At 54.3% G+C, this 16,332-nt stretch overlaps 1 protein-coding gene across 4 annotated transcripts in view; it reads right to left on the bottom strand.

The window, feature by feature from the left end:
* NEGR1 (neuronal growth regulator 1) overlaps positions 1-13,580 on the bottom strand; it is a 151,185-nt gene extending 137,605 nt beyond the window's left edge. For all 4 annotated transcript variants that reach the window (XM_063166343.1, XM_063166341.1, XM_063166344.1 and 1 more), the window contains exon 1: positions 13,371-13,580. In XM_063166343.1, the coding sequence (XP_063022413.1) occupies positions 13,371-13,531 (161 nt within the window). In that variant the 5' untranslated portion in view covers positions 13,532-13,580. The remainder of the gene's footprint in view (positions 1-13,370) is intronic.
* Between the last annotated feature and the right edge of the window lie 2,752 nt (positions 13,581-16,332).

The following is a 16,332-nucleotide window of genomic DNA, read 5'->3' on the forward strand; positions in this document are numbered from 1 at the left end:
CAAATATTAAAATGTATGTTATATGTGTTGTGTTAGAAAGTTATGCTGTGATAAATTTCTTAAGTAGTGTGTTAAATACAGTTTTAAGTTATAACATAAGGTTAAAATAGAAACTATGCTCACCTTCCTCTCCAACAACTCCCAGGGAACACTTTTTTCAAATGACAGTTGTTCTGCCACTAAGTGGATTTCTCATGCCGTGAAGAAGCCCAGGTGCTTCCCAGAACTTTTATGATCAAGGTTAGGAAATTATTTTCCAATTCACCAACCAGCAAAATAATTCAGTTACTCAGAATCCTTGGAGGAACAGCCTCAAACAAGTAAGGGAAGCTTTCAAAAGAGGCAAGAGAAGACAAATTGCACAGGGCTGCTTTGAAGATGTATTACATTTAGTGTGGCCTTAATTACTCACACCCATCATCTCCTTTAATCAAGGGTCAGCTGCTTTATTTGTCAAGAATAGAGGTTTAAGCAATTTTCAATGCAAGATGCAATAATTACACGTTCTGCTAATGAGTCCTTGTGCAGATTATCTGTCACTGTGTATAACAAGGAAGCTCCCCTTTCTCATTCAAAGCTGCAAACCCCACACAGGCTGCAGGAGGGGGGTTCCAGGAGCTCCCCAGGCACCAGGGCACCCTCAGGACACCCTCAGGACACCCATAGGACACCCTCAGGACACCCTCAGGACACCCATAGGACACCCTCAGGACACCCAGAGGACACCCACAGGACACCCAGAGGACACCCACAGGACACCCACAGGACACCCTCAGGACACCCATAGGACACCCACAGGACACCCACAGGACACCCACAGGACACCCAGAGGACCCTGCTGCTGCTGAGGCTTTGTCAGAGCTTTAACCCAGCTTTGTGCTGGGTCCAAGCTGGGAGCTGCCCTCCCTCCCAGTCCTGGCTCTGTCACAGTGCACAGACAGACAGCAGCAGCCTGTGAGTGGCAGGGATCAGTGTGTTGTGCCTGACAGGAATATTGCACCTCAGCATTCATTTGCATCATCGTTTTGAACCCTTTTTATAGAGCTCATATTGATTTGCAGAGGTGGCTTGCATTTTAAATCGCAGCTACGTGTGCTTCAGCTCCAGCTCAATTTGCTGTGTTAGGAAGGTGCAGTTAGCATTTCCCTGTTTGCACAGGAAAGCAGCTGTTCCAGAAAAGCTTTCCCAGGGTTTCTCACCCTTCTGGCCTGGGCTCAGGGGAGCTCTGCTGCTCTGTTTCTCTGGGAGATGTTTTCTTGAGTAAGATAAAGTGCTTGAACTCAGCTGAATTTGTCTGAGCAGCAAGCTGCAATTTGTACATTGAAAATAATCATTAAAAATGTATTTTTGTCCCTCTCCATGTCCCCACACAGATCTCTGGATATCTCATTCCCAACCAGCAGAAAACACATTTAAATGTGTTGCAACATCACAAATTTCTGTGTAGTGAGCAAACCAGACAACACCAACCACAAAAAGGCAATTTTGTTTACTATGCACACGGCATTCAATTTCTGCATCCTACACTGTAGCAGCAAACAGCAGAAATATTAATTTCTACCGTGCAAAGCTGTTGCTGTGTTTTTCATCCCGTGAGATCCACACCCTTGACCACATGGCACACCCAGACCCTCACTCAGGTAACAAGGGTTTGCTATAACCTATAAAACATGACCTGGTACAGAGGTGATATTTTAGCAGTGTATTTATCCATAAAAGTGTCTGGTAAAGTCCGCACAGATTTATTGTCTCTATTCTTTTATATCTCATAAAAATGTGAAATACTGCACTGTTTTCCATCTCCATGTGTTTGGGTGACCACTAAGGACCCATCTTGGTGCCACAGGTAATTCCTACTCCTCTCAGCATCCCTGAGGCTGGAAAAGCCTTTCCAGGCCATTGAGTCCCAGCTGTGCCCAATTTCCCCCTTGTCCCCAGCCCGGAGCATTCAGTGCCACCTCCAGGGATGGGCTCTCCAACCCTCCCTGGGCAGTTCCAGTGCCTGACCCCCTTTCCATGGGGAAATTCCTGCTGATGTCCATCCAGACCCTCCCCTGGCCCAGCCTGAGCTGCTCCCCGTGCTCCTGTCCCTCTCCCTCCTGTCAGGGGCTGTGCAGTGACCCAGTCCTGCTGTGAACTCCTCAGCGCTCCGTGCCCTCCTGTGAAAGCCAACAATAAACTTGGTGTGCCTACAAGTGCCTCTGCATTGTTGGAGGACTTGTCTCGCATCTCATTAGTAGCTTCCCTTCATCCTGCAACTTTAATTAGCAGCTCCAGAGTGGGATTTACCCACGGCTGCCATGGGTGAGGAGTGCGAGCTAATGAATTATTCAAAGTAAATTAAGAGACCGAGGGAGTTCTCTTCCTGTCTCCCACTAATACACAGTTCATTAGCAGAGATTTTCACCTGTGACAGTCGAAGGTACCTCACAGGCTGAATTTCTGTGCTCACCTGAAATGGATTCTGTCTCTGTCCCTGGCAACGTCAGACCCTGAGTTTTACTGGGAGAGATTTCATGAACAGTGACAGTCAGTAAATTAGATCCCAAAGATGGGGATATCTTCATTAAACCCGGGCAGGCAGATTCCCATCACCCTGGAACACCCCTGGGAGCCTGGCAGGACCCACACGCATCTGGCACCCACCCCAGGCCCTTGGGGTGTTGTCTGAAACATCCTGAGAGCTCCCAGAGAAAACACGGAGACGTGAGAAAATAAACATGGCGAAATGAGAAAACATGGAGACGTGAGAAAATAAATATGGAGAAATGAGAGAACATAGAGAAATGAGAAAACATGGAGACAAGAGAAATATGGAGAAATGAGAAAACAGCAGCTAATTGCCTCTAAAACCCTCCCTTCACAGTTAAGTTGGAATTGTTCACTTTCAGCTTTTAGTCATTAGTTTGCACTATGGGTTTTTTGCCAAGATTGGGTTTTGGGAGGTTTCTGACATTAAAACATTCTCCAGCACAATGAGGGCGCCTAATGCCGCTCTGCCAGGCTAATTAGCCAGGGCTCCTGAAGCTTCTGCCCGTAAACATTCTTTATTTCCCACACAATATTTCTGTCCCTGCTCTGCCCCTTTCTGCTCTGCCGGCAGCTTTGGGAAAGCAGGTCCCAGCACGTTTCCACATCAGCAAAGCTTTGGGTTCTCCTCCATGCCCAGCTGTGCACACCTCTGGATCTTTGCCCTGCTGTTGACTTAGGCCCAGCATAAAGCCTGGTTTTGAAACAGACCCAGCTTATTGGGATGTCCCTGTGAGCAGCTTCCTCTTTGTAATCTCCCCTTCCTCTCATCCCTGAAAGTGCCAGCAGGAATTTCCCCCTGGAAAGGTGCTCAGGCCTTGGCACAGCTGCCCAGGGAGATGCCCGAGGCAGAAGAATCATTTCCTGGGGATTAAATGAGTCAGAAGGGATTTTATCCTCTTTTAGTCAGCTCCTTGGTAGGAATCTACAGGGACAGTTCAGCAGGTAAAGTGAACATTTCAGTTTGCAAATCTGAAATAGAAAACATCTCTGTGCCACCCTCATGGAGACTGCGAGCTGCGCTTCCAAGAGCAGAGAGAGAGGAAATGAGGGAGTAACCAAGGGGACCCAGAAGGATCCAAACGCTGCCTGCAGGGCAAAAGTGTGGGGTAATGGGAATGTTCAAAAGGGAACAAAAAAAATTGAAAAAAAAAGAGGAATTTCATGAGTTTTACCTAAAAATTGCATTCACAGCCATATTCATGAAACCATCCTTTGAGAACAGATGGTCGATAACCTAAATAATTTTTAGTTCAGGCTCCAGTTTTGCAAGAAATCTGAAAAATTCTGTTTCTGTACTAGTCTTGCCCTGGAAAGAGAAGATGATTAGAGTAGAAATGAGTTTTAGGGGATCTTGCCTGGGCCCTTTCCTGCAGGACTTGGCACAACGAGGGGCTCCCCAGCATCCTGGAAAGCAGAGCTGTGCCCATTCCTGGAGCAGATCCTGCAAGGGGGAAGTGCCACAGCTCTGCCGAGCCTCTGAGACTGCATTTCCCTAAAAATATCACTTCCTGGGGAAAATGGAGCACCTGTGCAAGAGGCGCCCTCAAACATTCCCTCTTTGGGTCCCCAAACCCACACGCTCAGAATAGACATTGCCACACGGAGCCAAGCTCTGCTGAAGCCAAAGATGATCACTAAAGCACCTAAATCTTCATTTCCTTCTGCATCACACCACCAGGTCCAACAGATCTTTATGTGGAGCAAAGGCTTTTGTTATTTATAACCACTTTCAGACCATTTTTCACTATGGGTTTGAACTTACACCAACGAAGATGATAAAATTACCTTCCTTCTTAAATAATCAAGCCAGTCTACTAATGTAAAATTAATGGCATGGAATGAAAACGTTGGGCAGTTTCAAAATAAATTAAGTGTGGAAGCAGGTTACGTTTAATCAAGCTGTCATGCAAATTAGCAGCCTCACTCTGTGAGGACTATTTAAAGAATTTCTTACTGGTGAAAATGTTTTTGGAAGCACGACAGGAACAGTGCCTGTTTTGTTGAGGCCCAGGAATGTTAAAAAGCTCCCCCAGAACAGGGTCAGGGTGTGGACTCTGCTGGGAGGGAAGCACCACACCAGGGCTGGGGGCAGCCTGGGCCAACATCCCCAGCAAATCACAGAATCTGGGATGCTGCAGCAGCCGCCAGAGCAGAACATGCCACCCCAAACAGAGCTAAACAAAAGGGAAAAGTAACAGCAAACAAAGCAAGGAAAAACACCAAACCAAAACAAAACCAACCCAAACAAACAAAACAATTCTACAAGCACAGAATTCTTACGGGGGAGAAATGCACAGACTGGTTTGGGTTGGCAGGGACTTGAAATCTCATCTCATTCCGTTCCCCTGCCATGGCTGGGACACCTCCCACTGTCCCAGGTGCTTCAAACCCCAGTGTCCAACCTGGCCTTGGGCACTGCCAGGGATCCAGGGGCAGCCACAGCAAATCTGGGAATTCTGTTCCAGTCCATTTCTCTTCCACACCCAACCTGTTGCCCAGCAGTGCCCCTGTCCCCATGGCTGTCCCCTGTCCCCAGCAGTGTCCCTGTCCCTCCCTCCTGTCTCTCCCAGCCCACAGGACTCCACTCCAACTGGGAGCCCAGCTGACCCTGGGCACTGCTGTGTGTGTGTTTGGGGCTGCACCCAGCCCTGCTGAGCTCCCCTTGTGCCCTGGGCACTGCTCTCTGTGCTTGGCACTGCACCCAGCCCTGCTGAGCTCCCCCAGCCTCGGGCTCTGCGCGTCCTGCCCTCCTACACCAGCCCACCGAGGGGAGCAGAGCAGGAGAATGATTTCCTGTAGCCAAATTTATTTTTAATTCCAGCGTGATGGTTCTGGGCTGGCTGCCTTGAAAAGCTTGATTGCTGTGAATTTCATCCACTTTTTTGGTTCTGTGACTTTCCATGTTTTATACATGTCCAAATCCGTTTTCCTCTCGCAAGATTAGCTGAGGGAGGGCTCAGAAGGGATATTGTTTTGAGGTACTAATGCAGATTAAAGAGTGGAATGGAAGGTTAAGGATGACTCAGTGCATTTCTTTATCTCTGTGGGCTGAGGTGGCTGTGACTCAGGCCAGAGCCAGACCAGGAGCCAGGAATGCAGAAAGGGGAAGGGAACACTCAGGAGGAGTTCATGGAGCCCCAGAGGTGCTTGGGGGGTTGACGTGGTCAGCACAGCTCCAATAAATCATGGGGGAACCATGAGCACCCCTCTGAGAACAGCTCAGGGTAAATATTGTGGGCTGATGCTTGGAACTGTGGGTGCAGAAACCAAACCCACTCCAAGAGACCAAAGCTGGAGCAGGTCACAAAACCTGAGTTTGTGTGAAACCCAGAGAACCAGAGACTTATTTGGGTTGAAGAATTTCTTCCCAATGCCCCATGCAAACCTGCCCTGCTCCAGCCCCTGGTTCCTGCACGATGCCCTGGGATCCCCTCTGCCCCCAGCCTGATCTCTCCCCTCCCTGGAGCCACCAGAAATGTAACACCAAGGGGGCTTATGCAGGTAAAAAAAAAAAAAAATCACAAACCAAATACTAAATGCCATAGTTAAATTAATTTGAAACTAATTTCTGACCATGTGCAGGACTCTATTAAAAAAAAAAAAAAAAAAAAAGGAAATAAAAAGAGCTGTGACAAAAGCTATATTTTGTTCTCCCTTCCTCTGCTGTTTAATAGTCTCTGAATGAAAAGTCTAGTACAATTTTCTAGTCCGCTTGTTCCAGCCAGGGGGAAAGCTGCTCGTTATAATTAGGCCACTTTCATAACAGATTTGCTGCTGCCCCTCGTGCCGTGGATGTGGCCTGGACTCTGCGCCTGGAGCTGGGGCACAGTCCCTGCCCAGCCCTGCCCTGGCCCATGGGCACAGCATCAAAGCCTGCACAGAACCTGCCCAGAGGGGTCTCTCCGGGAGGGGTTTGGGCTGGAAGGAGCTCTGAGCACCCAGAGATCATCTCACTGAGCCCCTGAGTGAGCACTGCAGCCTCTGCTCAGCCCCAGCTCTCTGCAGCCCCACCTGTGTCACACATGTCTTTTATGGAAATTCCTCTCCTTAGGATTGTTCCTCCTGAGAAGCTGGGAGGCCTCAGGAACAAAATGCAAACAATGGTTATCTGCTGCTGTGGGATGCTACAGGTGCATCTGGGATTGGGCTCATGGGGTTGTTTCTGATTAATGGCCAATCACAGTCAGCTGGCTCGGACAGAGAGCTGAGACACAAACCTTTGTTATCATTCCTTGCTATTCTATTCTTAGCCAGCCTTCTGATGAAATCCTTTCTTCTATTCTTTTAGTATAGTTTTAATACAATATATATCATAAAATAGTAAATCAAGCCTTCTGAGCCATGGAGTCAGATCCTCGTCTGTTCCCCAGCCTGAAAACCCCCGTGTACACCATCACAGCCCTGGGCCCTGTGAGGGAGCTCAGCAGCAGAGGGAGGGCACCCAGCCAGGCTGGCCAGGCCGTGGACCAGGGGATGCTGCAGGGACACCAGGTGTGCCCATGGACACTCAGAGCTGGCAGGTGCAGGGCTGGAAAAGCAGGGGCAGAGATTCAGGAGGCATTGGCCACCCCAGTCCCCTGCTGGCAAGGGCTGGGACAGGAACTGGGGCTCCAAATGGCAGTTCCAGCTCCTTGGTCAGTGCTCAGAGTCCAGCCCTGCCCAGGGGATTTGGGCAGGGAGGCTCTGATGCCATGGCAGCTGGTGCTGGGCGCTGTCACAGCTCCATCCCCTGAGCCACTCACCCCGTGTCAGCTGCCATGTTCAGCACCCTGACCTGGCCATGCTGCAGCTCCAGCTCCCTCTGGAGCCAGGTGACACCACAATTACCGCAGGACAGGTGATGGGGCAGCTCCCAGGCCAGGCTGAGCCTTCCCAGGATCCCTGCCCTGGGACATCAGCCGCTCTGTCACACTCGGTGACAAGGAGAAAGCCATTAAGGCTCTGTTTGCTGCTCAACACAACAGCCCCTTGGAACAAATCCCAGTTTGCATCCCTTACTGACTCCTTGTTTTGTTAGTTCCTCTGCAGAGCAGCTGAAACATTCGCCATCATTTAAAATGATAAATTATTTTAATTTGCGCTGAATTTATTTATTATTGCCACGCAGACAAGAGGCAAGTGCCATAATGTGCTTGTTTAATAATTGGCAGGGATTGGGAAGAGGAAATTCTTATGCAAACAACAACAACATCTACTGGGGTGTGCACAGGGGCCTGCAGGTCACATTTCAGCAATGAAACCCCACGGAGCCGAAGGATTTATGACCCAAATTACACCACAATATCAAGGGGATGGAAGTCAAGAAGTGAACCTTTAGAAATCATAAAGGAAAGAAGGGGACTTTTGTATTTGTTACACTCTGCACAGACTATTTATTTATATTTATTATAATATAAATAAATATTATAAATATTTACTATTTATATATATTTACTATATTTATTACACTCTACCAGTGCCTGTGCTCACAGGCATGCCCAGCCCTGGGCAGGCACTGCGGAGACTGGGATGCATCCAAAAATTAGAGTATCCCAAAATTCCAATTGCTGCATGGACTCACTGCCCACTTGCTCTCCTCCTGCTGCAGATCTCCTTTCCAAACGCTGGCTCTCAGTAACACAAATGACACTGGGTGGGGGTCTGACAGATAGCCACAGCTTTCCCAGGACACCATCGCTCCTTGGGCAAGGCCTCTCAGCTATAAAGGATGGCTCTTCTTGGAAAAGAAGGCAAAACTGGTGAATCCCAATCTCCAACAGTCACTGGCCCCTCAGTAATTTAATTTAATTTAATTATGAATTGGGCACCCCATGCCCCTGAGGAGCTGCTCAGCTGTGGGTGCCAGGTTTGCCTGGCAGAGGTGCCCCAGCCCCACAGGCTCCCCAGCCATTCCCAGGACCTCAGGATTCCACGGGATCCACAGCTGGGGCAGGATGCCCAGAGCTCCCAGAGTAAATCCCAGGGGCTGACCTTCACCTTCACGCTGTGGTTTTATTTGGAGCCCCTGGATGCTGAGCTGGTCCCAGACCGCAGAGCACACCATCCCAAACTCCTCTGGAACCACACACTGCTGAAAGATCTCGTGCTTCTTTAAAAGCCCTGACAGCCTCCAAAGCCCAATTTGCTGCGCTGACACAACGCACAGGTACTATAAAGGTGCTCTCACTCACACTTGGCTTCATTACCCAGGAGCTTTCAGGAAAACAAAACACACAATAAAAACCTTGACTCGCTAGAAAAACACTTTTGATCATCTTCAGCTGTGCACGTTCTGATCTCCAAGGGGGGATATGAGTTCCAAAGTGCAGGGGATATGAGTTCCTGGGGCAGCTCCAGCTCGGGAAAAGGGCAATTCCTGCTTTTCCCAGTGCCTCCTGCTGCCATGCCCAGGTGAGCTCTCCCTGCCCTCCCCACATCCCCGTGCACCTGCCAGGAAGGGGGAGCAGCCCCCGAAACAGCTGGAGGGGGGCTCTGTTTCCCCTGGGTACCCAGCCCTGCTCAGGCAGGGAGGGAGGGGACACAGGAGGCGACAGGGCTGGCCCTGCTGGCTCCCCCACATTTGTCACCTCTCCCGAGCCACTCCTCTCCCGAAATTGCCCCTTGTGCTGTCAGTGAGATGGATGTGCAGTAGCACAGGGTGATGGAGCACAGGGTGATGGAGCAGAGCGTGACCCCTCTCCTGACAGGGGACCACAGCAAAGCCTGGTTCTGGTTCTGAACACCCAGCCTGCTTCCTGAACTCCTACCAGTGCACAACACAGCAATTTATTCTTTTAATAAAACCACGGCTTCAGAACTCGCTCTCCTTCCTCGTGTGTTCTCATAAAATCTTAACCAGCTGCCTGGGAAAAATGCAGAAAGGATGCAGGATGGAATTCTACTGCTGAAAATCAGCGCCTTCCCAGAATTGTTCTGCCATGCAAAACAACTGCGTTGCTGACAGAATTTCTCCTAACTCCAACAGACACAAACAGTTGGGGCTGCGGGGATCCATCACCCATTGAAACCAAACAAAGGGGAGCAGCTTTAATTACTGAGGCTGCAGAAATAACTCATCACAGCCCAGCTCCCCAGCTAAGGAGGGGTTTCCTTTAAAATCCTGTGCTGGGGAGCTTCTGCACCAAAACAGGTGCCCAGTGACAGCCTTGGCAAACCTTCTCTTCTGTCAGAGCCTCGGGAAGGGACACGTGGGCACTGTGACTGCTGCTGTTGGAGTGCTGGCCTGGGAGCCACGGGACAGTCTCAGCACCCTGTGTCACCTGCGCCACTTGGGGACAATCGCAGTATCCTGTGCCACCTGTGCCACTTGGGGACAATCCCAGCACCCTGTGTCACCTGCGCCACTTGGGGACAATCGCAGTATCCCAGTGCCACCTGGGGACAATCGCAGTATCCCAGTGCCACCTGGGGACAGTCCCAGCACCCTGTGCCACCTGTGCCACTTGGGGACAATCCCAGTATCCTGTGTCACTGTGCCACTTGGGGACAATCCCAGCACCCTGTGCCACCTGTGCCACCTGGGGACAATCCCAGTATCCCAGTGCCACCTGGGGACAGTCCCAGCACCCTGTGTCACCTGTGTCACCTGGGGACAATCGCAGTATCCTGTGCCACCTGTGCCACTTGGGGACAGTCCCAGCACCCTGTGCCACCTGTGCCATTGGGGACAATCACAGTATCCTGTGTCACCTGTGCCACTTGGGGACAGTCCCAGCACCCTGTGCCACCTGTGCCATTGGGGACAATCCCAGCATCCTGTGTCACCTGGGGACAATCGCAGTATCCCAGTGCCACCTGGGGACAGTCCCAGCGCCCTGTGCCACCTGGGCAGCAGCAGCAGGGTGCCATCCAGCCCCAGCACAGCCTGGCACAGGGTGGGGAGGGCAGCCACCCCAGGGGCCATGGGTGAGGGCTGGGGTCTGGCTGGGCAGCAGCAGCAGCATGCAGGGAGCTGTGTTCCAGGAGCATGGGGACAGCGAGGGAATGATCCTCAAGAAAACTCGGTGTGCTAGATCCAAAATGGATTGATTGCACTGAGACGTGGATTAACCATTAAAAATGAGGGAGCAGAACTTTTTTACCGTGTTACCACACAGAGGCTTCTCCTGGAGAGCCCCAGCAGCCCAAGGAGCCTTTACTGCCCATCTTGGGGCGGACAATGGAGCCCCGGTGTGAGAGCTGGGGCCGGGAGCCAGCTCAGCCTGGCCTGGGCTCATCCCGAGGGGGGCTCTGTGCCTTCTCCCCTGGCACATGGGCACAGAACGAGGCTCTGGGGTGGAGGTTTGTCCCTGCGCTCCCACCCTCGGGGCACGGGCAGATGTGCCCAGCTGCAGCCGGAGCCCCGGGGCCGTGTGCCCGGCGAGGGCAGCCCCGGGCCCGGCTCGGCACGGCTGCAGCCCGGCCCAGCCCGGAGATGACCCTGGGGCTGGAAATGCCGCCTCGGAGCCGGGGAGCGCCGCCCGTGTCCCCGCGGGAGCTCACAGAGGGAGCTGCGGCCCTCGCCCCCGCGGCCGGGGAATGCGGTGAATGTGGCACAGGGAGGCTGAGCCCTCAGCAGAGAGGGGAAGCAGCCCGTGCTGGCCCGGGGAGCCCCGGCCATGCTCCGGGATGCAGAACGGCGCAGCGCAGCCCGCCCCGGTGCTGCGGGCACGGCTGGGCTCGGGCGGCTCCGAGCGGCGGGAGCAAACTGCAGATGGCTTCTGCAGCCCCTGGAGCTCAAACAAGAGCCCATTGCCGACAGTTCCGACAGCTAGAGCAAACACCGTAATGTGCATTGAGGTACATTCACAGCGCCTGCAGCCAGGGACACCCGGAGGAGCAGAGGGCTGCAGAGCCTGGGCGCTGCTCACGCTGCCGTCCCGCATTTCCCCTCTCTGGAGGGAATAACCCCGATTAAAGCGAGCCTGCCGAGGGCACGGGAGCGAGAGGAGATCGTCAGAGAGCACAGGGAACGAGAGCTGGTCAGAGGGCACAGGGAATGAGAGGGGCTGGTCAGAGGGCACAGGAACGAAAGGAGCTGGTCAGGGGGCACAGGAGCGAGAGGAGCGGGTCAGGGGGCACGGGGAACGAGAGGAATGCTCAGAGGGCACTAGGAGCAGATCCAGCTGCAGCACGGACATGCCCGCATCCCACCGGAGCACGGACATTCCCCCATCCCACCCCAGCAGCACGGACATGCCCGCATCCCACCGGAGCACGGACATTCCCCCATCCCACCCCAGCAGCACGGACATTCCCGCATCCCACCCCAGCACGGACATTCCCCCATCCCACCCCAGCAGCACGGACATGCCCGCATCCCACCGGAGCACGGACATTCCCCCATCCCACCCCAGCAGCACGGACATTCCCGCATCCCACCCCAGCACGGACATTCCCCCATCCCACCCCAGCAGCACGGACATGCCCGCATCCCGGCGCCCTGCTCGGCGCTCCCCGCAGCAGCCTCGGCACAAGCACAGCCCGGCCCTCCCCGGGGATGCTCCCAGCCCCAGCTCCAAGCCGTTTATGTAACCCCAGCGAGCTGCGGACAGGCCTGGCAGCCGGGATGGGCTCCAGCCGAGCCCGCCTTGGAGCAATCGCAGCCGTCCCCAAAAAGGCACTCTGGAACGTATCTGGGTACTAACAACGCTTAATAGTGCCTGAGTGGGTCTGACAGCCTGAGAACCCACCGAGTTACCTTCCCTGCAACGGTACAAATAAACCGCTTTTTAATTATTATTTCCTCTGATTCTCCATTCGTGCCACGGAAAGCACGAGGACCTGAGCACGTCTCAAAATACAGAGGATAATTGAGGTACACATAAAAACCACTTGTCAGCTGCCCTACATAGACATCTACTGTATTTTCAGGAGCTACTACAACAGGAGCAGCCTAAAAACGCTTCCAAATCCCTACCGAAAATGCCTCACGCAGCATTTTACAGCAGACTCCTGGATCACTAAAAACGCTTATGGATAAAATGCATTGCAACCTGGAGATTTCCGTGGCAGCCCAGCAAAAAACAATACAGCCAGAGACTTCATAGCTGAGAAGTGCTGCTAATTAAATCAGATTTCTCACCAGCCAGGAGCTTCAACCGTATTCCAGAGAGGGAGAAAATGGGGGTTTGAACTGTAGTAGATCAAGGCAAAGTACAACACACGGATAAAAAGTTGGAGTGGGGGCTGGGGGTAATTAAATCAGGGCAGAGGATTGCTGAACACGAACCAGGAGGAAAGGTTCGAGCGGATTGTGGTGTCTGACTGCCGGTAAACAAATTTTGCTCCAGTCAAGAGACAGGAGATCCGGGAGCACGGGGTCCATTAGGAGAGGCAGGAACGGAGCCACGGCAAGCACAAAACCTCCTCGTGGCACGGAGCCAGCGCTCCGATCGTTGGGAAATATAGAACTGTGTATCAAAATAAATAATGCCGATGGTAATGCTCCCGGCAGGGCTTAATCGTCCTCTCCCTGCCACAGCCCCGCGCTGCTCGCTCTGCAGAGCCCCGGAAGCCAAAACTGCATCATTTCACCCCAACAGCCCATTCCTAAACTTCCAGCAATAGCCAGGGCTTCTCAGTAGAGTGGAAAAGGGCAAACCGCGGAACGAACCGCGCCGGGAGCCGGCGGGCGGCCCGGGGCTCAGGGCTGCGGGTACCGGCCGGCGCTGGGACGAGCTCCTGCATTCCGGGGCACCCCCGGGGCACCCGCGGGCCGCAGCATCCCCGCCAGCCAGGGGCTCGGCCGGAGCCTCCCTGGGCAGCCCGGCACGGACGGATGCACGGATGGATGCGCGAATGGACGGATGGATGGATGCTGCGGCAGCGCATCCCGCCCGCCCGCGGCCGCCTCCTACCTCAGCACGGCCGTGTCCCCTTTCCTGACCACCAGGTTGTCCACGGCAGAGCCCGGGAAGTCTCCGCCCGGCGCGGCCAATCTCCCGGGAGGCAGGAACCAGCAGAGGCCGAGCAGCACGACGGCCAGCCACTGGTGGGAGCCCCGCGGCGGCGGCAGCATCTCCGCTCCGCGCCGGCCCCGGGGAGCGGGCGAGCGCTGCTGCTGCTGCCGGCGAGGGCGGCCCGGGCTGCGCTGGCGGCGGGCGGCGGAGCGCGGCTGCTCCCGGGCGGCCGCCGCAGCATCCAGCGCGGGCGGAGGGCAGCGCGCCCGCTCCGCTCGGCTCGGCTCCGCTCGGCTCCGCTCGGCTCGGCGCGGCTCCGCTCGGCTCCGCTCGGCACGGCACGGCTCGGCGCGGCGGCGGGCGGTCCCCGCTGCCAGCCCGTTGCCACGCAGCCGTCGCCTTGGCAACCGGCCCGGCGGCGGAGGATGCTCGGCCCTCTTTGCCGGGCTCCCCGCTCCGCCCTCCCCGCGGCCCCAGCCCCCCGCGACCCGCCCCCCGGAGCACGGAGTGAAAATCGGCCGCCTTGCCAAGAGCGGAGCGCCCGCGGCAGCGCCGGAACGGCACCGGCAGCTCCGGCCAGCGGCCCCCGGGACGTGCTGGAAGCTCCAGACCTTTCTGGAGCGGAGGGCTGCCCGCTCTGGTACCTTCACTTCCTAATATGCTACCTAGAAAAAAAGATTCTAGGCTACAGACCTTCTCCAAAGAGCAAATAAACCACTGGCAGGTTATTTCCCCAAATTCTACCAGGAAAGCCAGAGACCTTTACCAAGGAGAAAGAAAAATCACCATCAGATTATTTCCTAGAATTGACCTAAGACACTCAGAGATCTTCACCAAGGAGCTAAAACCCACTGCTCTGTTATTTCCCAGAATTCTACCAGACCTTTGCCAAGGACCTAAAATCCACTGAAAGATTCTTCCAGGATGTTGAGAAGCCTCTGCCAAGGAGCAAAAATCCATTGACAGATTATTTCCCAAAATTCCACCGGGACAGCCAGAGACCTTTTCACACCAAGGAGGGACAAACCACCCACATTTCTGCCCAGGATTCCAGCAGGGAGGGCATCTGGAGAGCCTGCCTGACAGATTCCACCAGGCCATGAGGAGCCTTTCCCCAAGGAACATAAACCCACTGACAGATTATTTCCAAAATTCTACTGGGACACCTCGAGCCCTTCAAAAAAGCACAAAATCCCCTGGCAGCCACACTCACTGCAGACAGCCAGGAATGAGCGGCCTCTTTTCCCCTGGGGTCCTCCCCAGCACACACAGAGCCCTGGCAGGCTGTGCAGGCACACAGAGCAGGGGGTTCCGCTCTGTTTGCTGCCCTTGGTCACCCTCTGTCCCCTTTTCCAGGTAAACATTCCAGGCTGGGCACTGCCCTGTTCAGCACCCACACCAGACCCGCGGTGCGCCCTGCCTGCTCAGCCCCATCCCTGCAGGAATCCCTCTCTCTGGGGCTCCACAGGGGTTGCACAAGGGCTGCTGTGGAACAGGAATTGCAGGAACGCTGCGCTGGGGCTGTTCCAGAGTGATTCAGGCACATCTGGCCCACACAATGTCCCAGTTGTGCCACTGTCCCTGCCCGTCTCCCTCTCGTGCCCTGCCAGGGCGTGCATGGCTCTGCGTGCCCTCCTCCCCTGCCCACGGTTTGCATCAGGACTGGGGAGCAGAACGTTCCAGTTGGAGCGGGTCTGGAACAGCCAGGCTGGCTCTTTCGGGAAGCCCCATCCCCGTTCCTGGAAGCTGCTCCCTCCATTACCACATCCCATTAGATGCTCCCAGCTGCCAGAAGAAACCCGAGCGTGCACAAAAGGGAATTCTTCCCTTTCTCCTGCAGCAGCGAGGCTGCAGAGCCTCCTTGGTGGGGAAGGAGAGGGGGAGAGCCAGGCTGGCTCCCCGGGTGGCAGGGAGGGCACAGAGCTCCTTTGAGAGCAGACACAAGTGCCCAGTGACACACCCGTGCCGCAGCCTGCAGTGCCCAGCCCTCAGAGCTGCTCACTGGCACCATGGAGCACCAAGTGCCAAAATATCGCTGGGAATGCTGCGTGCAATGGGAACTGACACACAGGGTATCAGGTGCCCTCACCCACACTGAGGCGTTCACAGAGGTGGAGCTGTCCCACCCCTCAGCCTGCACCACCACCCACCACTCAGAGATTCACAACCGCCTCTCCCTTGGCCTCTCCAGGGAACAACCAAACACACCCCACAGCAGGCAGCTGGAAAGGGAAGGGTCCTGAAGGGCTTCGGGAACCCAGACAAGGGCATGTGGTGACAAGGGGAGCAGCAAAACCCCACAGCTGCTCCTCAGAGCTTTCTGCTCCTCCTTCCATCCCACCGTGGGATTCACCCAACGAGATAATTCCATTTACAACCAACTCTTTAACAAAAAGGGGTGCATCCCATGAGAGCTCCGATCCCTCAGAGTGGATTCTGGTCTCTCAGAGCAGAAATCCTGAGTGGAACATGGTGATTCCTCCACCATACCTGCACAGCTGGAACAGCTCATCACACATCTGCCAAGCGCATCCACTTCTGAGGCACAACATTCACCAATGCTGTGCTCTTGCACAGACTTTGGGGAGCACCACTTTGAGCTGCAGGCAATCCCTGCAGACCCCATCCAGAGCATGGATCTGGGGCCTGGATGTGACCAGCTTCACAGAGCTGTCACGCGTGAGGAGCCCTTGGAGTGCCCTGGTCCGCCCAGCGCTCAGATCATCCAGAGTGTAACCGTGCACATCACGTTTCAGGGAGAGCTCTGAGCCTTTAATGAGTCCAATGATGTTCCTCTCGCTTGACCTTAGCAAACAATCAAATCATTTGCTCCTCTTTGAATGAGCAGGACAAAAGGCATCTCTGCCCAGCACCATTTAATCACCTTGCAAAAGATCCTATAAATCTCAATCAACGGTAG

This window comes from Melospiza melodia, chromosome 11, assembly GCF_035770615.1.
Source record: "Melospiza melodia melodia isolate bMelMel2 chromosome 11, bMelMel2.pri, whole genome shotgun sequence".
In the NCBI taxonomy this organism is placed as follows: domain Eukaryota; kingdom Metazoa; phylum Chordata; class Aves; order Passeriformes; family Passerellidae; genus Melospiza; species Melospiza melodia.